The 14881-nt window shown below is 77.2% G+C and overlaps 2 protein-coding genes across 2 annotated transcripts in view; one reads left to right on the forward strand and one right to left on the reverse strand.

Annotated features, from left to right (window-relative positions):
• Window positions 1-239: 239 nt before the first annotated feature.
• STRC (stereocilin) lies at window positions 240-13461 on the reverse strand. Its single transcript, XM_068958835.1, has 25 exons — window positions 12636-13461; window positions 12532-12556; window positions 10936-12064; window positions 10550-10612; window positions 10334-10431; window positions 9618-9803; window positions 9100-9286; window positions 8430-8545; window positions 8151-8283; window positions 7719-7901; window positions 7206-7373; window positions 6994-7131; window positions 6864-6922; window positions 5782-5902; window positions 5614-5705; window positions 5181-5540; window positions 5013-5103; window positions 4472-4634; window positions 3078-3247; window positions 2083-2238; window positions 1847-1989; window positions 1533-1681; window positions 1356-1453; window positions 810-957; window positions 240-313 (listed from the first exon to the last, which is right to left on the reverse strand). Exons 1-25 carry the CDS (start codon window positions 13459-13461, stop codon window positions 240-242), a joined length of 5076 nt encoding a protein of 1691 aa, XP_068814936.1.
• Window positions 5728-14881, forward strand: part of HYPK (huntingtin interacting protein K) — a 55735-nt gene continuing 46581 nt past the window's right edge. The window contains exon 1 of the mRNA XM_068958444.1: window positions 5728-5731. The gene's annotated coding sequence lies outside the window, so the exon portion shown is untranslated. The remainder of the gene's footprint in view (window positions 5732-14881) is intronic.

Below are 14881 nucleotides of genomic sequence, written 5' to 3' on the forward strand. Positions count from 1 at the left end.
CGGGTGGCTCTGGGTTTCCGGCCCTGCCTCAAGGCGCCCCAGGACCTCCGCTGAGCCACGGCTGCCCTGGAGAACGGGCCCCAGGGGCTCAGGGGGCCGCAGGTGGGCAGGGCTGGGAGCAGCTTGCAGCCGCTGGACGGGTTGGCTGAGCCGGGCTCGGAGAAGGTGCTACGGGGCCGCGGCGCTGCGGCAGCGGGGAGCAGAGCTGGGTGCCCATCACAGCTTTATTAGCAGGACGCTCAGAGGACGCGGCGGGGCAGGCAGAGGAGGAGAGCCCAGGTGAAGCCAGACTGGGAGCTGGCTCCGCTCCTGCCTGCCGGAGAGAAAGCCCCATCAGAGCGGAGGTGTGCGCCAGACTTGGGGGGCAACAGCCCTGCGGCTGCCCGGAGGCCTCCGCGGCGCTCGCAGCTCTGGGCAGGGCTGGCGCGTCTGCCGCCCCGAGCCGCTCAGGGTCTGGGCGTAGGGCGGGAGGCAGCAGCGGGGGCAGCTCTCGGCTGCGCGGAGGTGGGACGAGGCGCCGCGCCGCGGCCCGAGAGGGGCGCGGGCTGGGCGGGCAGCAGGGCCGGGCTCCCTGCCGGCAGCGCGCCGGCGGTGGGCACCGAGCGGGGCCCTGCTCCTGCGCCTCGCTCCGGCCCGGCGCGAAGGGACGGCTCTGGCGAGGACGAGGATGCTGCCCCTGGCCAAAACCGCGTCTGCGCCGCCAGGGCGGCCCGGCTCTAGCGACGCAGGGCCGAGGCAGGCGGGGAGGAGGCGGGGAGCTGCCCGCGGCGGGAGGCGCGAGGGGGGCAGAAGCCCCCTGCTGCTCTCACCCTGGCCCTCCTGGGCTGCCGCCCCCTCCCACAGGGCGCCGGCCAGGGCCCGGCGCTGGGCGCTGCTCAGCCTCCGGCGCTGCTCCGGGGTGACAGCCGAGGCCTGGGCGCTGGAGAGGGTGCGCAGCTGGGCTGGGCCGAACACCACCTGCGAGGAGAGCCCAGCCGGCCAGGAGACCCCCGCCCCGCCTGCCGTGCCAGCCCGCTGCCCGCACCGTCCGGCGGCGGGGGCTCCGGCCGCCCAGCCCCGCGGGGAGGGGGGTGGCGGGGTCGGTACCGGCCGGGGAGGGGGCGGCGGGGTCGGCACCGGCCGGGGTGGCGCAAGGGCTGCGCACGTGGAGCAGCCGGACAGAGGGACAGCGGGACAGCCAGACAGCGGGCAGCGGGACAGCGGGATAGTGGGGCAGCCGGACAGCCGGACAGCAGGCAGCGGGCAGCGGGACAGCCAGACAGAGGGACAGGGGGCAGCCGGACAGCCGGACAGCCGGACAGTGGGACAGCAGCCCTGGCGCTGGCGGCCGCGGGAGGGAGCGTGGGGGCACTCACTGCCAGCTTGGGTGCCGGGATGGCAGCGACGGCCTGGGGCGTGAGCGCCCAGATCTGCTCAGGGACCAGCGCCGAGAGGACGACGTCGGGGAGCCCGGCTGGGGGCGCGGGGGGCAGCAGTCACCGTGGCGGGCCAGGGCACGCTGCTGTCCCACCCCACGCGGCACTGCCCCTCACCTGCCAGCGTCCCGATCTCCGTGAAGATTTCGGGCCCCCAGGCCCCGGCCGGGCCGAAGGCTGCGCTGGAGGTCAGGCGAGCCGCCAAGGCCTCCATCTGCTGCTCCGAGCAGCGCAGGCTCAGGGAGCCCAGGAAAGGGGCTGCTTTGCTGCGGGGCGGCGGAGAGCGTCGCGTGCCCGGAGCCAGAGCCCGGCGCAGCGCGGCGCGGTGGCAGCCTTGCCTGGAGCCGCGTCCCTGCCTGCACCTCTGCGGCGCCCTGCTGCCCGCCCGGGGTCCGCGCGCGGAGCTGAGTCCCCCCGGCCCGGGCACGGACCTGAGCTCCCCGGCGTCCAGGCTCCGCAGCTCCGCCGCCCGCAGCCCGCAGAGCAGGTGCCCCAGCGCCACCAGCTCGGGCAGCAGCAGGTCCCGCGCGCTGGCCCCGCGCTGCCGCAGGAAGCCGGACACCACGGCCCGCGTCTGGGGGAGCAGAGCCCCGAGGTGGGCGCTGGGCGGCGGGCGGGGGCCCGGTGGCCCGGCCGGCCGGCTGCAGCGCGGCGCCCGGGGGCTCACCTGCCTGCCCGACCAGCCGTCCAGCTCGCCCAGGGCGGAGAGGGCCCCCCAGTCGGGCAGCGCCAGCTGCCGCAGCTCCGGCTCGCCCAGCTGGGTGGCCAGCCGGCCCAGGAGCAGGCTGGCGGCTGCCTGCGGCGCCTGGCCGCTGCCCAGCAGCTGCACGGCCCGGCAGCACCCGCTCAGCTGCCGGCCGGCCCTGGGCGCGCTCCCCCCGGCACCGAGCCTGGGGCGCCTGGCGCCAGCATGGTCCCACAGCCCGCCACGGCCAGCACAGACCCCCCCAAGACAGCACAGACCCCCCCAGCCCAGCACAGACCCCCCCCCACCCTCCCCAGCCCAGCTCAGCCCCCCCAGTCCAACACAGACCCCCAGCCCAGCTCTGCCCCCCCAGCCCAGCACAGACCCCCAGACCAGCACAGCCCCCCCCAGTCCAACACAGACCCCCAGCCCAGCTCTGCCCCCCCAGCCCAGCACAGACCCCCCCCAGCCCAGCTCAGCCCCCCCACTCCAGCACAGCCCCCCCAGCCCAGCTCTGCCCCCCCAAGTCCAGCACAGCCTCCCCAGCCCAGCTCTGCCCCCCCAGCCCAGCACAGACCCCCAGACCAGCACAGCCCCCCCCAGTCCAACACAGACCCCCAGCCCAGCACAGACCCCCCAGACCAGCACAGCCCCCCAGACCAGCTCAGCCCCTCCCAGTCCAGCACAGAACCCCCAATCCAACACAGACCCCCAGCCCAGCACAGACCCCCCCAGTCCAACACAGACCCCCAGCCCAGCTCAGCCCCCCCACGGCCAGTACAGACCCCCCCCAGGCCAGCACAGCCCCCCCCCAGCCAGCTCAGCTCCCCCCAGCCCAGCTAAGCCCCCCAGCCCAGCACAGCCCCCCAGCCCAGCTCTGCCCCCCCAGCCCAGCACAGCCCCCCAGCCCAGCTCTGCCCCCCCAGCCCAGCACAGACCCCCAGCCCCGGCTGCGCCCCCTCTCCGGCCCGTCTCACCCGCCTGGCCTGGCCCAGGACGGCGCGCAGCTGGTCGGGGCGCAGCGCCGGGTCGGTGCTGAGCAGCCCCAGGCAGGGCCGGAGCTGCGCGGGGTCCATGGCGGCGAGCTGGGCCGCGCTCCAGGCCGCGGGGAAGGTGGCACGCACGTCGGCGCAGCTGGGCACCGGGGCTGCGGAGCCGGCGGCAGCGCGGCCTGGCCCCAGCCCTGGCCCCCAGCAGCACCCAGCCCCGGGAGGGGACGGCACCGGGGACGTGGGGCACAGGGGACACGGGGTCAATGCCGGGGGACGGCATCGGGGACGTGGGGCACGGCGGGGACGGGGCCAATGCCGGGGGACGGCACCGGGGACGCGGGGCACAGGGGGGACGGGGCCAATGCCGGGGGACGGCACCGGGGACGTGGGGCACGGCGGGGACGGGGCCAATGCCGGGGGACGGCACCGGGGACGTGGGGCACAGGGGGGACGGGGCCAATGCCGGGGGACGGCACCGGGGACGTGGGGCACAGGGGGGACGGGGCCAATGCCGGGGGACGGCACCGGGGACGTGGGGCACAGGGGGGACGGGGTCAATGCCGGGGGACGGCATCGGGGACGTGGGGCACGGCGGGGACGGGGCCAATGCCGGGGGACGGCACCGGGGACGTGGGGCACAGGGGGGACGGGGCCAATGCCGGGGGACGGCACCGGGGACGTGGGGCACAGGGGGGACGGGGCCAATGCCGGGGGACGGCACCGGGGACGTGGGGCACAGGGGACACGGGGTCAATGCCGGGGGACGGCACCGGGGACGCGGGGCACAGGGGGGACGGGGCCAATGCCAGGGGACGGCACCGGGGACGTGGGGCACAGGGGGGACGGGGCCAATGCCGGGGGACGGCACCGGGGACGTGGGGCACAGGGGACACGGGGTCAATGCCGGGGGGACGGCACCGGGGACGTGGGGCACAGGGGGGACGGGGCCAATGCCGGGGGACGGCACCGGGGACGTGGGGCACAGGGGGGACGGGGCCAATGCCGGGGGACGGCACCGGGGACGTGGGGCACAGGGGGGACGGGGCCAATGCCGGGGGACGGCACCGGGGACGTGGGGCACAGGGGGGACGGGGCCAATGCCGGGGGATGGCACCGGGGACGTGGGGCACAGGGGGGACGGGGCCAATGCCGGGGGACGGCACCGGGGACGTGGGGCACAGGGGACCGACCACTCCTGGACAGGGACAGCCTGGGGTCGGGGGGCACCAGGGGACGCAGGACCAGCCCCAGGCAGGACGGGACCCGGGACGGGGGGCACAGGGGACACGTGGCAGCTGGGCGAGGGGTGTGCGAGCAGCCCCGGGGGGAGGCTCTGGGGACCCGAGGGCAGGAGCGGGGCAGGGGCAGCGCTGCCTCACCTCGGTGGCCCGGCCCGGTGGCTCCCACCAGCGGGGCCACCAGGGCCTCCAGCTGCGGGCCGGGGCCGGGGCCGGGGGGGCGGCAGAGGCGGCCCAGCTCGCTCCCGTCCCAGTCCCGCTGGCTCTGCAGCAGCCGCTCCACCGCGGCGCGGCTCAGCAAGTCCTGCGCGGCGCGGCAGAGGCCTGAGCGGGGCGGCACCGACCCGGCGGCGGAACGGCCCGGGGCGGCGGGGTCGGCACCGGCCGGGGAGGGGGGCGGCGGGGTCGGCACCGGCCGGGGTGGCGCAAGGGCTGCGCACGTGGAGCAGCCGGACAGAGGGACAGCGGGACAGCCAGACAGCGGGCAGCGGGACAGCGGGATAGTGGGGCAGCCGGACAGCAGGACAGCGGGCAGCCGGACAGCGGGACAGCCAGACAGAGGGACAGCGGGGCAGCCAGACAGCCGGACAGTGGGACAGCAGGGCAGCCGGACAGCGGGACACCGGGACAGCTGGACAGCGGGCAGGCGGAGAGCGGGCAGGCGGAGAGCGGGCAGCCTCACCCGCGGCACGGCGCGCAGGCTCCCGGCCGGCAGCAGGAACACCAGGCGCCCCAGCTGCTGCAGGGCGGGCGGGCGCCAGCGGGGCGGCGGCCTGCGGGCAGCGGGGTCAGGGCACCGCCCGGCACCGCCCGGCCCGGCCCGGCCCGGCCCGGCCCCGCCGCCGCCTACCCCAGCGCGCCTTCGGCCAGCAGCAGCCGGCCCAGCTCCTCGGCCGCCTCCGCGGCCACGCAGGTGGCCTGCAGCTCCGCCAGGCGCGGCAGGAGGCTCTCGGGGGCCAGGCGCGCCGCGCTCTCCCGGCCCAGGAAGCCCACGAGCGGGCCCAGCGCGTCCAGGGCCTCGGCGGGCAGCGGCGGGGGGCCGCGGGGGGGCCCGGCCGGCGCGGCGCCCCGGGACAGGGCGCGCAGGGCCCCGCGAGCCAGGGCCGCGCGGCGGGCGGGCGGCAGCGCCAGCAGGCTGCGGGGCCGCCGTCTCGCGTGGGCCAGCGCCGGCCGCAGCGCCGGGCCCGGCAGCGTCTCCAGCAGCTTCGCCCTGCGGGACCGAGACTGCGCTGCGGGCGCCGCCGGCGGACGGGGCGGCCCCCGGCCCCGGCCCCGGCACCTACGGCAGCTCCATGAGGAACTCGGGTCCCAGCCGTGCCAGCTCCTCCCGGGCGAGCGGCGGCCGCCTGAGCGCCTCCTCCTGCACGCAGCGCCGCTGCGGACACCGCGGCCGTGAGCGGCGGCACCGCTGCCGTCGGGCGGCGCCGGGCTCGGCAGAGCCTGCTCCTTACCAGGCTGGCGGGCAGGGCGCGGGGCCGCGCGTAGAGGGTCCCCAGAGCCCCCAGGAAATCCTCGCGGCCCAGCTCCTGCAGCGCGGCGCAGCTCATGCCCACCACCAGCGAGCCCAGGGCGCTGCACGGCCGTGGGGTGAGACCGTGTCCTTCCTCGCTCCGGCTCGTACTGCCCGCGACCCTGGGGAGACCTGCTCGACCCCTGCCAGGGCACCCCCTGCACCCTGCCTCTGCCCAGGGCACCCAGCCCCTGCCCAGGGCACCCACCCTGCACCCTGCCCCTGCCCAGGGCACCCAGCCCCTGCCCAGGGCACCCACCCTGCACCCTGCCTCTGCCCAGGGCACTCACCCTGCACCCAGCCCCTGCCAGGGCACCCCTTGCACCCTGCCTCTGCCCAGGGCACCCACCCTGCACCCTGCCTCTGCCCAGGGCACCCACCCTGCACCCTGCCCCTGCCCAGGGCACCCCCTGCACCCTGCCCCTGCCCAGGGCACCCACCCTGCACCCTGCCCCTGCCCAGGGCACCCCCTGCCCAGGGCGCCCCCTGCACCCTGCCCCTGCCCAGGGCACCCACCCTGCACCCAGCCCCTGCCAGGGCACCCAGCCCCTGCCCAGGGCACCCACCCTGCACCCTGCCCCTGCCCAGGGCACCCCCTGCACCCTGCCTCTGCCCAGGGCACCCAGCCCCTGCCCAGGGCACCCACCCTGCACCCTGCCCCTGCCCAGGGCACCCCCTGCACCCTGCCTCTGCCCAGGGCACTCACCCTGCACCCAGCCCCTGCCAGGGCACCCCTTGCACCCTGCCTCTGCCCAGGGCACCCACCCTGCACCCTGCCTCTGCCCAGGGCAACCCCCCTGCACCCAGCCCCTGGCCAGCTGGCACCCAGCCCCTGCCCAGAGCACCCCCCCAGCCCCAGCCCTGGCCCAGGCCCCCCCCCCGCACCCTGCCCTTGCCCAGGGCACCCAGCCCTGGCCCAGGGCCCCCCCGCACCCTGCACCCTGCCCAGGGCACCCCACCTCTCCCAGCTCCCTGCCCTCCACGGGACCCAGCCCCGGCCCAGCTGGCGCCGGCAGCTCTCACCCGGTGGCGCGGTGGCTGCGGTTGGCGCTGGCTCCCACCTCCCTCCAGAGGAGCTGGGCCTGCGGAGGGGCAGCGGTGGGAGGCGGTGGGGGCGCAGGCCGCCCGCGCGGCCCCGTGCCCGGCCCCTTACCTGCTGCGGGGACCAGGGCAGGTGCGGGGCCCGCGGGGCGCCCTGCAGGGCCTGGGCGCCCGGCCGCAGGAGCTGCAGCGGCACCAGGGGCAGCAGGCAGTCGGGCCAGCCGTCCGGGGGCTGCTCCCGCCGGGGGCCCTGGGGAGGCGCGGGCGCCGGGGTGAGCGCTGCCGGCCGGCCGAGGGGCCCCCGCCTTGCTCGCCTGCGGGTACCTGCAGGGCCTGCAGCAGCGCCGCCGTCTGCGCCGCCGAGAGCAGCGGCAGGGCCGGCCCCAGGCACGCACAGCCTCGGCGCCGGAGCAGGGCCAGCACGGCCGCCAGCGACCTGGGGCTCAGGCCCGGCAGCAGGGGACACAGCCTGCCCGCGTCGCCCGCCGTCACCTGCCAAGAACCGCGCCGGCCCGCTCAGGCCGCCGTGCCGCAGCGGGGCAGGCCGGGCTGCCGGCCCCGGGAGCGGCCGAGGGGCTGGGAGCAGGGGCAGGCGTGGGGACAGCAGCGCAGGGCTGCGCCGCGCGGGGGTCTCGTCCTCTCCCTGCTCCCGGGCTCGGGGGAGGCAGGAGCATCCGGACACTCACGTCGTCCCTCCGGACGGCCCGGGTGAGCAGGAAGGATGCCTGGAGGGAAGGACGAGGCGGTGGGGCCAGCGGCGGGGCCGCGCGCCCGGGGGGCCGGTGGCACCGCCAGCTGGGCGGACGGCGAGGCTCCGGGGTGCCGCGCCGGGCTCACCTGGGCGCGCGTCAGCTGCGCGGGCTGCAGCGCGGGCAGCAGGGCGTCCAGCTGGGCAGCCGACAGGCGCTCCAGGAAGCCCACCCCCATTTCGGGGAGGACGCCTCTCCACGCCGGCAGCTCCCCAGGGCCCATCGCGGCCAGGCTGGTGGAGCGCAGCAAGTCCGCGAGGGCGAGCATGACCTGCCGGCGCGGAGCCGCAGGGCTGTGAGCCTGGGGCTGGTGGGCAGATTGCCCCCCGGCCGGCCCCACGGCAGGGGAAGGGACGGAGCTGCTCCCGGCACCCGGCCCCAGCGCGCTGCCTGGCCAGGAGCCGGCGCCGGCGGCCCCGTCGTGGCCGGGCTCTCCCAGCAGCCAGGCGACGGGAGGCTGCAGCTGCGGGGCGCCCGCTGGCGGGGTGCCCCGGGGATGCCCCGCGCGCCGCCGGCTCACCCGCCCATGCTGCTGCAGGGTCCCCGCGGCGGCGCACGCCAGCAGGCTCTGCTCCACCGGCCCCCGCGGGTCTTGCAGCGCCGCCAGCTCCTGCAGCTCCTCGGGGCTCAGGAAGCAGGCGAGGGTCCCAAGCCTGCGCGGAAACAGCCACGGCCCAGAGCCGGCGCGGGCAGCCCTGCGAGCGCCTGCCCTGGCGCTGCTCCCTGCCCCTCACCGGGGCGGCAGGGCACGGCTCGGGGCAGGGCCGCGCGGGCGCTGGCAGCACCCCGTCGCCCTCACCTCTGCGCTGCCGCGGGGCCGGCCTCGCGGCTCCCGTTCACCAGGCTGCGTGCCACATGGTGGCCCTGCGCCAGCCCCAGGGGCAGCAGCTGCCAGCCGTCCCCCAGCCCCCAGATCTGCCCAGGCACAAAGGGGTCAACGCACAGAGGGAGCCTTGGCCGGGGTCTCCCGGCCAGACCGGGCTGGGCATGGGGGATTGCCAGACGGAGGGGTGCTGGGTCGGGGGGGTGGCAGGTCCCAGCCCCACGGCAGGGTCGGAGGTGGCAAGTCCCAGTCCTGCAGCAGGGTTGGGGGGTGGCAGGTCCCAGTCCCAGGGCAATGTCAGGGGGTGGCAGGTCCCAGTCCTGCAGCAGGGTCGGGGTGCAGGGTCCTGGTGCTCCAGGGCAGGGTCGGGGGGGTGGCAGGTCCCAGCCCCACGGCAGGGTCGGAGGTGGCAAGTCCCAGTCCTGCAGCAGGGTTGGGGGGTGGCAGGTCCCAGTCCCAGGGCAATGTCAGGGGGTGGCAGGTCCCAGTCCTGCAGCAGGGTTGGGGTGCAGGGTCCTGGTGCCTTGGGGCAGGGTCGGGGGGGCAGGGTCCTGGCGCCCCGGGCAGGGTCGGGGTGAAGGCATGCTGGTGGGGCGCAGCGTCCCAGGGCAGGGGAGGCGGCAGTGGGGGGGGTCTCCCCGTGCACCTGCTGGGGCGTGAGCTGCAGGAAGCAGCTCAGCGGCAAGTGGGGCAGCAGCGGCAGGGCGGCGCGGAGGAAGCTCAGGGGCCAGGTGGGCACAGCCCCGAGGAAGGGGGCCTGCAGCAGGCGCCTGGCAAAGGCAGCTTTCTGCCCCGGCATCAGCTGGGTGCTGTGCGTCTGCAGGGCGGCGAGGCTGTGGGGACAGGGAGCCGGGGTACAGCTGCCAAGAGACGGCCCGAGCCCACGCCGAGCCCACACCCACCCCACACAACACACTGGAGACTTCATCAAGCGTCTGCCCTGCAGAGCCCAGGGCCCCAGGGGCTGAGGGGTGCTCTGCACGGCTATTGCATGGCCAGCTTGGCCGGGTCCCTGCAGGGACAGGGCAGCGCGGTGCCGGGGCTCTGCGGGGACGGGGCAGGTTGGGGCTGGGCCGGGTCCCCGCAGGGGCAGGGCAGCGCGGTGCTGGACGGAGCAGGGCCGTGCCACATGTGCAGGCAGCCCAGACGTGCAGCTCTGCTTACACCGTCTCGTTGGCCAGGAGGTCTGGCGGGAACCTCATGATGTCAGACACAGCCATGAAGGGGAGGAACTGCGACAGGTCGACAAACAGCTGTGGGGTGAGATGAGAAAACCTGCGAAGCAGCAGTGAAGCCAGCGACTGCAGCGCTTCCTCTCTGGATGGCAGCACCTGCAAAGCTGCTGTGAGCCTGGACCTCGGCAGGGCTCAGCCCCAGCCGCCCAGCACAAGCCCAGCACTGCTGTGATGGGTCCAGCCTGGCTGTCGCCCCAGAAAAGCACCCCCAGCATGGACCCTGCACCCCCCCCCAGCACTGACTTTGCCCCCTGTGCTTGGGCTCTGCATGCCCTCGTGTGCAGGCTCTGCACCCCCACGCATGGGATCTGCAGCCCAGAGCCCTGCACTCCCTTGTGCACAGACTCTGCACCTGCCCCGAGCATGGTCTGCATCGCGATGCGTGAGCTCTGCACCCCCCACGTCTGAGCTCTGCACCCCCCCACGTCTGAGCTCTGCACCCCCCGTGTCCGGGCTCTGCACCCCCCACGTCTGAGCTCTGCACCCCCCCGCGTCTGAGCTCTGCACCCCCCGTGTCCGGGCTCTGCACCCCCCACGTCTGAGCTCTGCACCCCCCCACATCTGAGCTCTGCACCCCCCGCATGCCGGCTCTGCACCCCCGGGCCGGGCTCAGCCCCTCTAACCACATCCACTCGCAGCCGGTGCCAGGAGCGATGCAGCAGGGCCAGGAAACGCTGCACGGCCTCGCTGTCTGCTGAGAGCAGCAGCTGGCGAAGGCGCTCGGGTGGCATCTGCAGGTACTCCTGCGGGGGGAGGCAGCTCGGGCCCTGTGCCAGCCCCCACGCCAGGGCGGCGGGCAGGCCGCCCCGCGCTCCGCAGGATGCTCCGTGGGCTGGCGCTGGCCCGGCTGGGGGGCCGCACCTGCAGGAGGATCCCCAGGGCTGGCGTGCCCTCCTCCTCCTGGAGCAGGTCCCAGAGCATGGCCTGCAGGGGAGCCGGGCTGAGCGCCGCAGCCCTGCCTGGACCTTCCCCAGCGCCGGGCGCCCCACGGCGGGTCCCGCGAGCCCTGCTGGGGGGCAGCAGACCCAGGGGCCGGGGCAGGGCGCCCCGAGCCGCGGCCCCGGCGCCCTGTTCCGGGCTCCCCGCTCCCGACCCGGGAGCCGAGGAGGGGAGCGGGCAGGCGCCCGGCCCCGCAGCCCGCCTGGCCGCCCCGCGGAGGGCCGTCCTCGCTCGCCCCGCAGGCAGGTGGGCGCCCGGGGCCGGCGGCCAGAGCCGCCTGCGCGGCCCGCCCCGCGCTCCCGACTCACGCTGAAGCAGCTCAGCAGCTCCTGCTTGGCCGAGGCCTCGCGTCCCCGCTGCAGGTAGCGGCCCACGGCCCGCAGGACGCCCCCGGCGGCGCCGGCCCAGGAGGAGCTGCCGTTCAGGAGGCTGGAGAGCAGGACGGCGTCGTGGAGCTGCCGCCGGGCCGCCCGGCCGGCCTCGTCCAGCTCGCAGAGGGCCAGGACGGAGTCGAGCAGGCGCAGCAGGTAGTTGACGTGGGCGACCCAGGCGGGAACCTGCCGGCAGCGCGCGAGCTGCGACGCCAGCCCCAGCAGGTAGGCGCCGGGGTGCGGGCAGAGCCCCGCGCCGTCCCGCTCGGCCGGCAGCGGCAGCAGCGCCAGCAGCTGCTGCAGGAGGCAGCGGCCGCCGGGCCGGGCGCCCCGGCAGTGCTCCTGCACCCCGGGCTGGGGCCGCCCCGGTGGCCGGGCGGCGCACGCCGGCTCCCGGGCGCTGCCGGGACTGGGGGCCCCGCATGGCTCCGAGGGGCTGGCGCTCGCCCGCGGGCTTGGGGCCCCGGCCGAGCAGGGCTCTGCGCCCGCCGGGGGGCCGGGGGGCCGGGGCAGCACCGCGGGGCCGCAGCCCCAGGCGCTCCAGAGCCTGCCGCTTCCCAGGAAGCAGCTCCACGCATCCTCCCAGCGCGCGCCCGGCGGGCAGGCGCCGCGGCCGGGGGGCTGCGGCCCCGGCGGGCCGGCGCAGAGCTCCTCCAGCAGGAGCTGCTGGGGGCCGGGGGTCTCCCTCAGGGAGACGTTGCTGCAGACGGTGGCATTGAACCGGGCGGGGAAATGCTCCCGGCAGAGCAATGCCCACGCAGAGCCCCCGGAGAGGTACCAGTCCGCGTCCGAGCACGCGACCCCCAGGTCCCCGGGGCGCTGGCTGGAGCCCCTGGAGCTGTTGAAGAGGTTGCAGTAGAGGTAGATGGTGAAGTTGGAGACGCCGGGCAGCCCCGGGACGCTGCGGTTGCAAGCAGCCTCCAGGACAGGGGGCAAGAGCGAGGGCTCGGCCTGGGGCGCAGCCGCTCTCCTGGGGACGGGCTGGAGGCAGCCGGCGAGGGGCGGCGGGGCCGGGAGCGCCCGGGCCGGGAAGCCCAGGTCCCAGCTGACGTTGTGGCGGAAGCCCCTGGAGGGCAGAGAGCGGGTCGGCACCGGCGCAGTCCACCCCGGGGAGAGCTGCCCGTCCGGGGCCCGGGCGCCGCAGCGCCCGCGCGGCTCGTCCCATCCCGTCCCGCCGGGACACCCAGCACCGCACGCTGCCCATCCTGTCCCGTCTGTCCTGCTGGGGCACCAAGCACTGCCCATCCCGTCCCGCCAGGGCGCTGAGCACCGCGCACCGTGCACCGCCCAACCCTCCCGTCCCGCCGGGGCGCCGCACTGCCCGTCCGGTCCGGTCCTGCCCTGCCCAGCGCACGCAGGCAGCGTGGCGCGGGGCCGGGTGGCGCGGCGGAGGCCCGCGGCGCAGCGGGGACGGCAGCCCCGCAGCGAGCTCCTGCGGCCCGGGGCCGGGCAGGGCTGGGTGCGCCCGGCGGGGCGGCGCGGCGGCCTGCTCCGTCCCCGCGGCTGGGCGTGCCGGCGGCTCCCCCGACTCACCACAGCAGGAGCTGCGGCAGGGTCCCTGCGGGCCGAGGGCGAGGGCCAGGGTGAGCGCGGCGGCCGCCGGAGCGCGGGCGCCCGGAGCCGCCGGAGCCGCTCACCTGCGGAGCAGCGCCCGTCGCCGTCCAGGCGCGGGACGCCCAGCGCCAGCGAGGCCTCCTGCACCAGGGCGCCCCGCACGCGGGACACCCTCCTCCAGAAGCGGCCGGAGGGCCTGCGGCCCGCGGCCCGCGCCGGCCTCTGCCGCGCCACCCCGCCGGGCTCCTCCGCCCCGGCCTCCCCCGCCGGCGCCCGGGACGGCTCCGGCTGCGGGGCCCGGGGGCCAGCGGGGTGCCCGTCCCGGGGGGCGCCAGGCTGCAGGGGGGCCAGCAGCCGCGCCAGCCCGCTGGGGCCGCCGCCGCCCCCGGGCCCTGCCAGCGCGCAGCGGGGGCTCTGCGGCCTGGCGCCCCTCGGGCCCCGCGCCCGGGCCAGGCTGCCGAGCAGCTGGCAGCGCGGCCGGGGCGCGGGGGGCCGCTCCGCGCCGGACAGGCTCCACGGCCCGCTCAGGAGGCCGAGGAGCGTGCCCCAGCGCCGGCCGCCCCGCAGCGAGAGCAGGAGGCGCTGCAGGCGCAGGAGGGTGGCGCGGGGCGGATGCCGCACGGGGCCCCCCGGCTCGCCCGCCCGCTCCGGGCGCCCCGGGAGCCTGGAGGTGCTGTGCAGGAAGCTGGGCAGCCCATCTTCGCCCTGCCGGGCACCCCGCGGGGTCTGGGCGGGCCGCGCACCCGCCGCAGGCGGGACCCCCAAGGCCTCCAGGCCTGCAAGCGGGCTCTGCACCGGGGCTGGCATCTCCGCTGGCTGCCGCGCTCGGGCTTGCAGTGCGGCCAGGGCAGCGCTGCTCAAACACAGGCTGTCCCGGGACTCCAGGAAGGACACGGGGTCTTGGGGCATGGTGCCGTTCCCTCCCCAGGCAGCTCCTGCAGGGCAGCGGAGAGCTGGCTGGCACGCTGCACGGCGCAGCCCCCGCCAGCCCGCCCAGGGCGCCGCCGGGGCATCTGCCACGGGTGCCCCCTCCGCAGCTCCAGCAGCGGAGGCTCAGGATGGGCCCCTCGGCCTGCCCTGCAGCCCCACGCTGAGAGGCCTCGTCCCTCCAGGGCTCGGCAGAGCTCTCCCTTCCTCGCCGCGCGGGGCCGATGGCGTCGCCCAGCAGACCCTGCTCTTCGGGACCACCTCCAGCTCTGCGTGGCACTTCAGCACCCAAGACCGCCCGCCCGGTCCCCAGAGCTGCCCAGGCGCGCATCTCCCACGGGTGCCCCCAAGCTTGGGTCCAGCCTGGCCCGCGATGCCAGAACGCGCAGGGCAGCCCGCACCGCAGGAACGGGATTTCTGCCTCCGGGAGCTGGCGCCCGGGCTGCAGCCGCTCTGCAGCGTCCCGCTCCCGCGGAGGGCGCGGGGGCTGAGCGCCTGGGCACGACCCTGCCGCTCGCCTCCAGCCCAGCAGCGTCCGCGGGGCCTGCAGGGCTGCGCTCACTCACCGGGGCCGGGCGCCCACCGCAGCAGCAGAAGCAGCATCCAGGCGCAGGGAAGGCCAGTCCCCATTTCTGCGTCTTGCAGCCGGCAGGAGCCTCCGGCAGCCCCCTGCGGAGCTGCGGGCGATGAGGGAGCTTCAGCCGGACCGTGGGGACGAGCTGGGCACCACAAGCTCACCTGATGCCTTTCTGCAGCCCAGCCATTACCTGCACCTGGGAGGGATGAGCCCGACTCGGGCTCACCTTACACTTTCCGCTGGCAGAGAGGGAGGGACGTTCAGGGGGCCCAGGAGCAGGTGAACAACAGGGACAGACAGAAGGGGCCCCACGGGGCTGGCTTTGCCCTGGCCAGAGCGGGCTGGCTGCTGCAGGGGTGCCCACGCCGCCCTGGCCCATCTCACCCCTCCGCAGACAGGGCTCCGGCTTCCCCCTCCGACAGAGGCGCCCCCGCGGACTCCCGCCCCATCATAGCACCCTCTCCCGGCCCCAGAGACCCCGCTGAGAGGGAGCCACCCCACAGGCGCACCCCGCTCCCTCCGCCCCGGCCCCGGCCCCGGCCCCGCGCCGTCCTGCTCACAGCGCTTCCGCCGCCCGGCAGCGCAGCAGAGCGCGCCTGGTGTCGCACCGGGCCGGACGCCGACAGCCCCCGTCTGCAGGGCTGTAACCCGAGGCCCGCGTGCCCGCCCGCCCCTCTGCCACAGACAATGCCCAGGCTATTGCATTATTGATGCTGCAAACCCGCCTGCTCCTTGCCTTGCACTGCACAATAACGGATGAGCTGAAACCGCTAGGTCTCAGCGGCCCCTGCCTGTGCCAAGGAGCCAGGCTGGGCTGGCTGGGCA

This window comes from Struthio camelus, chromosome 12, assembly GCF_040807025.1.
Source record: "Struthio camelus isolate bStrCam1 chromosome 12, bStrCam1.hap1, whole genome shotgun sequence".
Classification (NCBI taxonomy): Eukaryota; Metazoa; Chordata; class Aves; order Struthioniformes; family Struthionidae; genus Struthio; species Struthio camelus.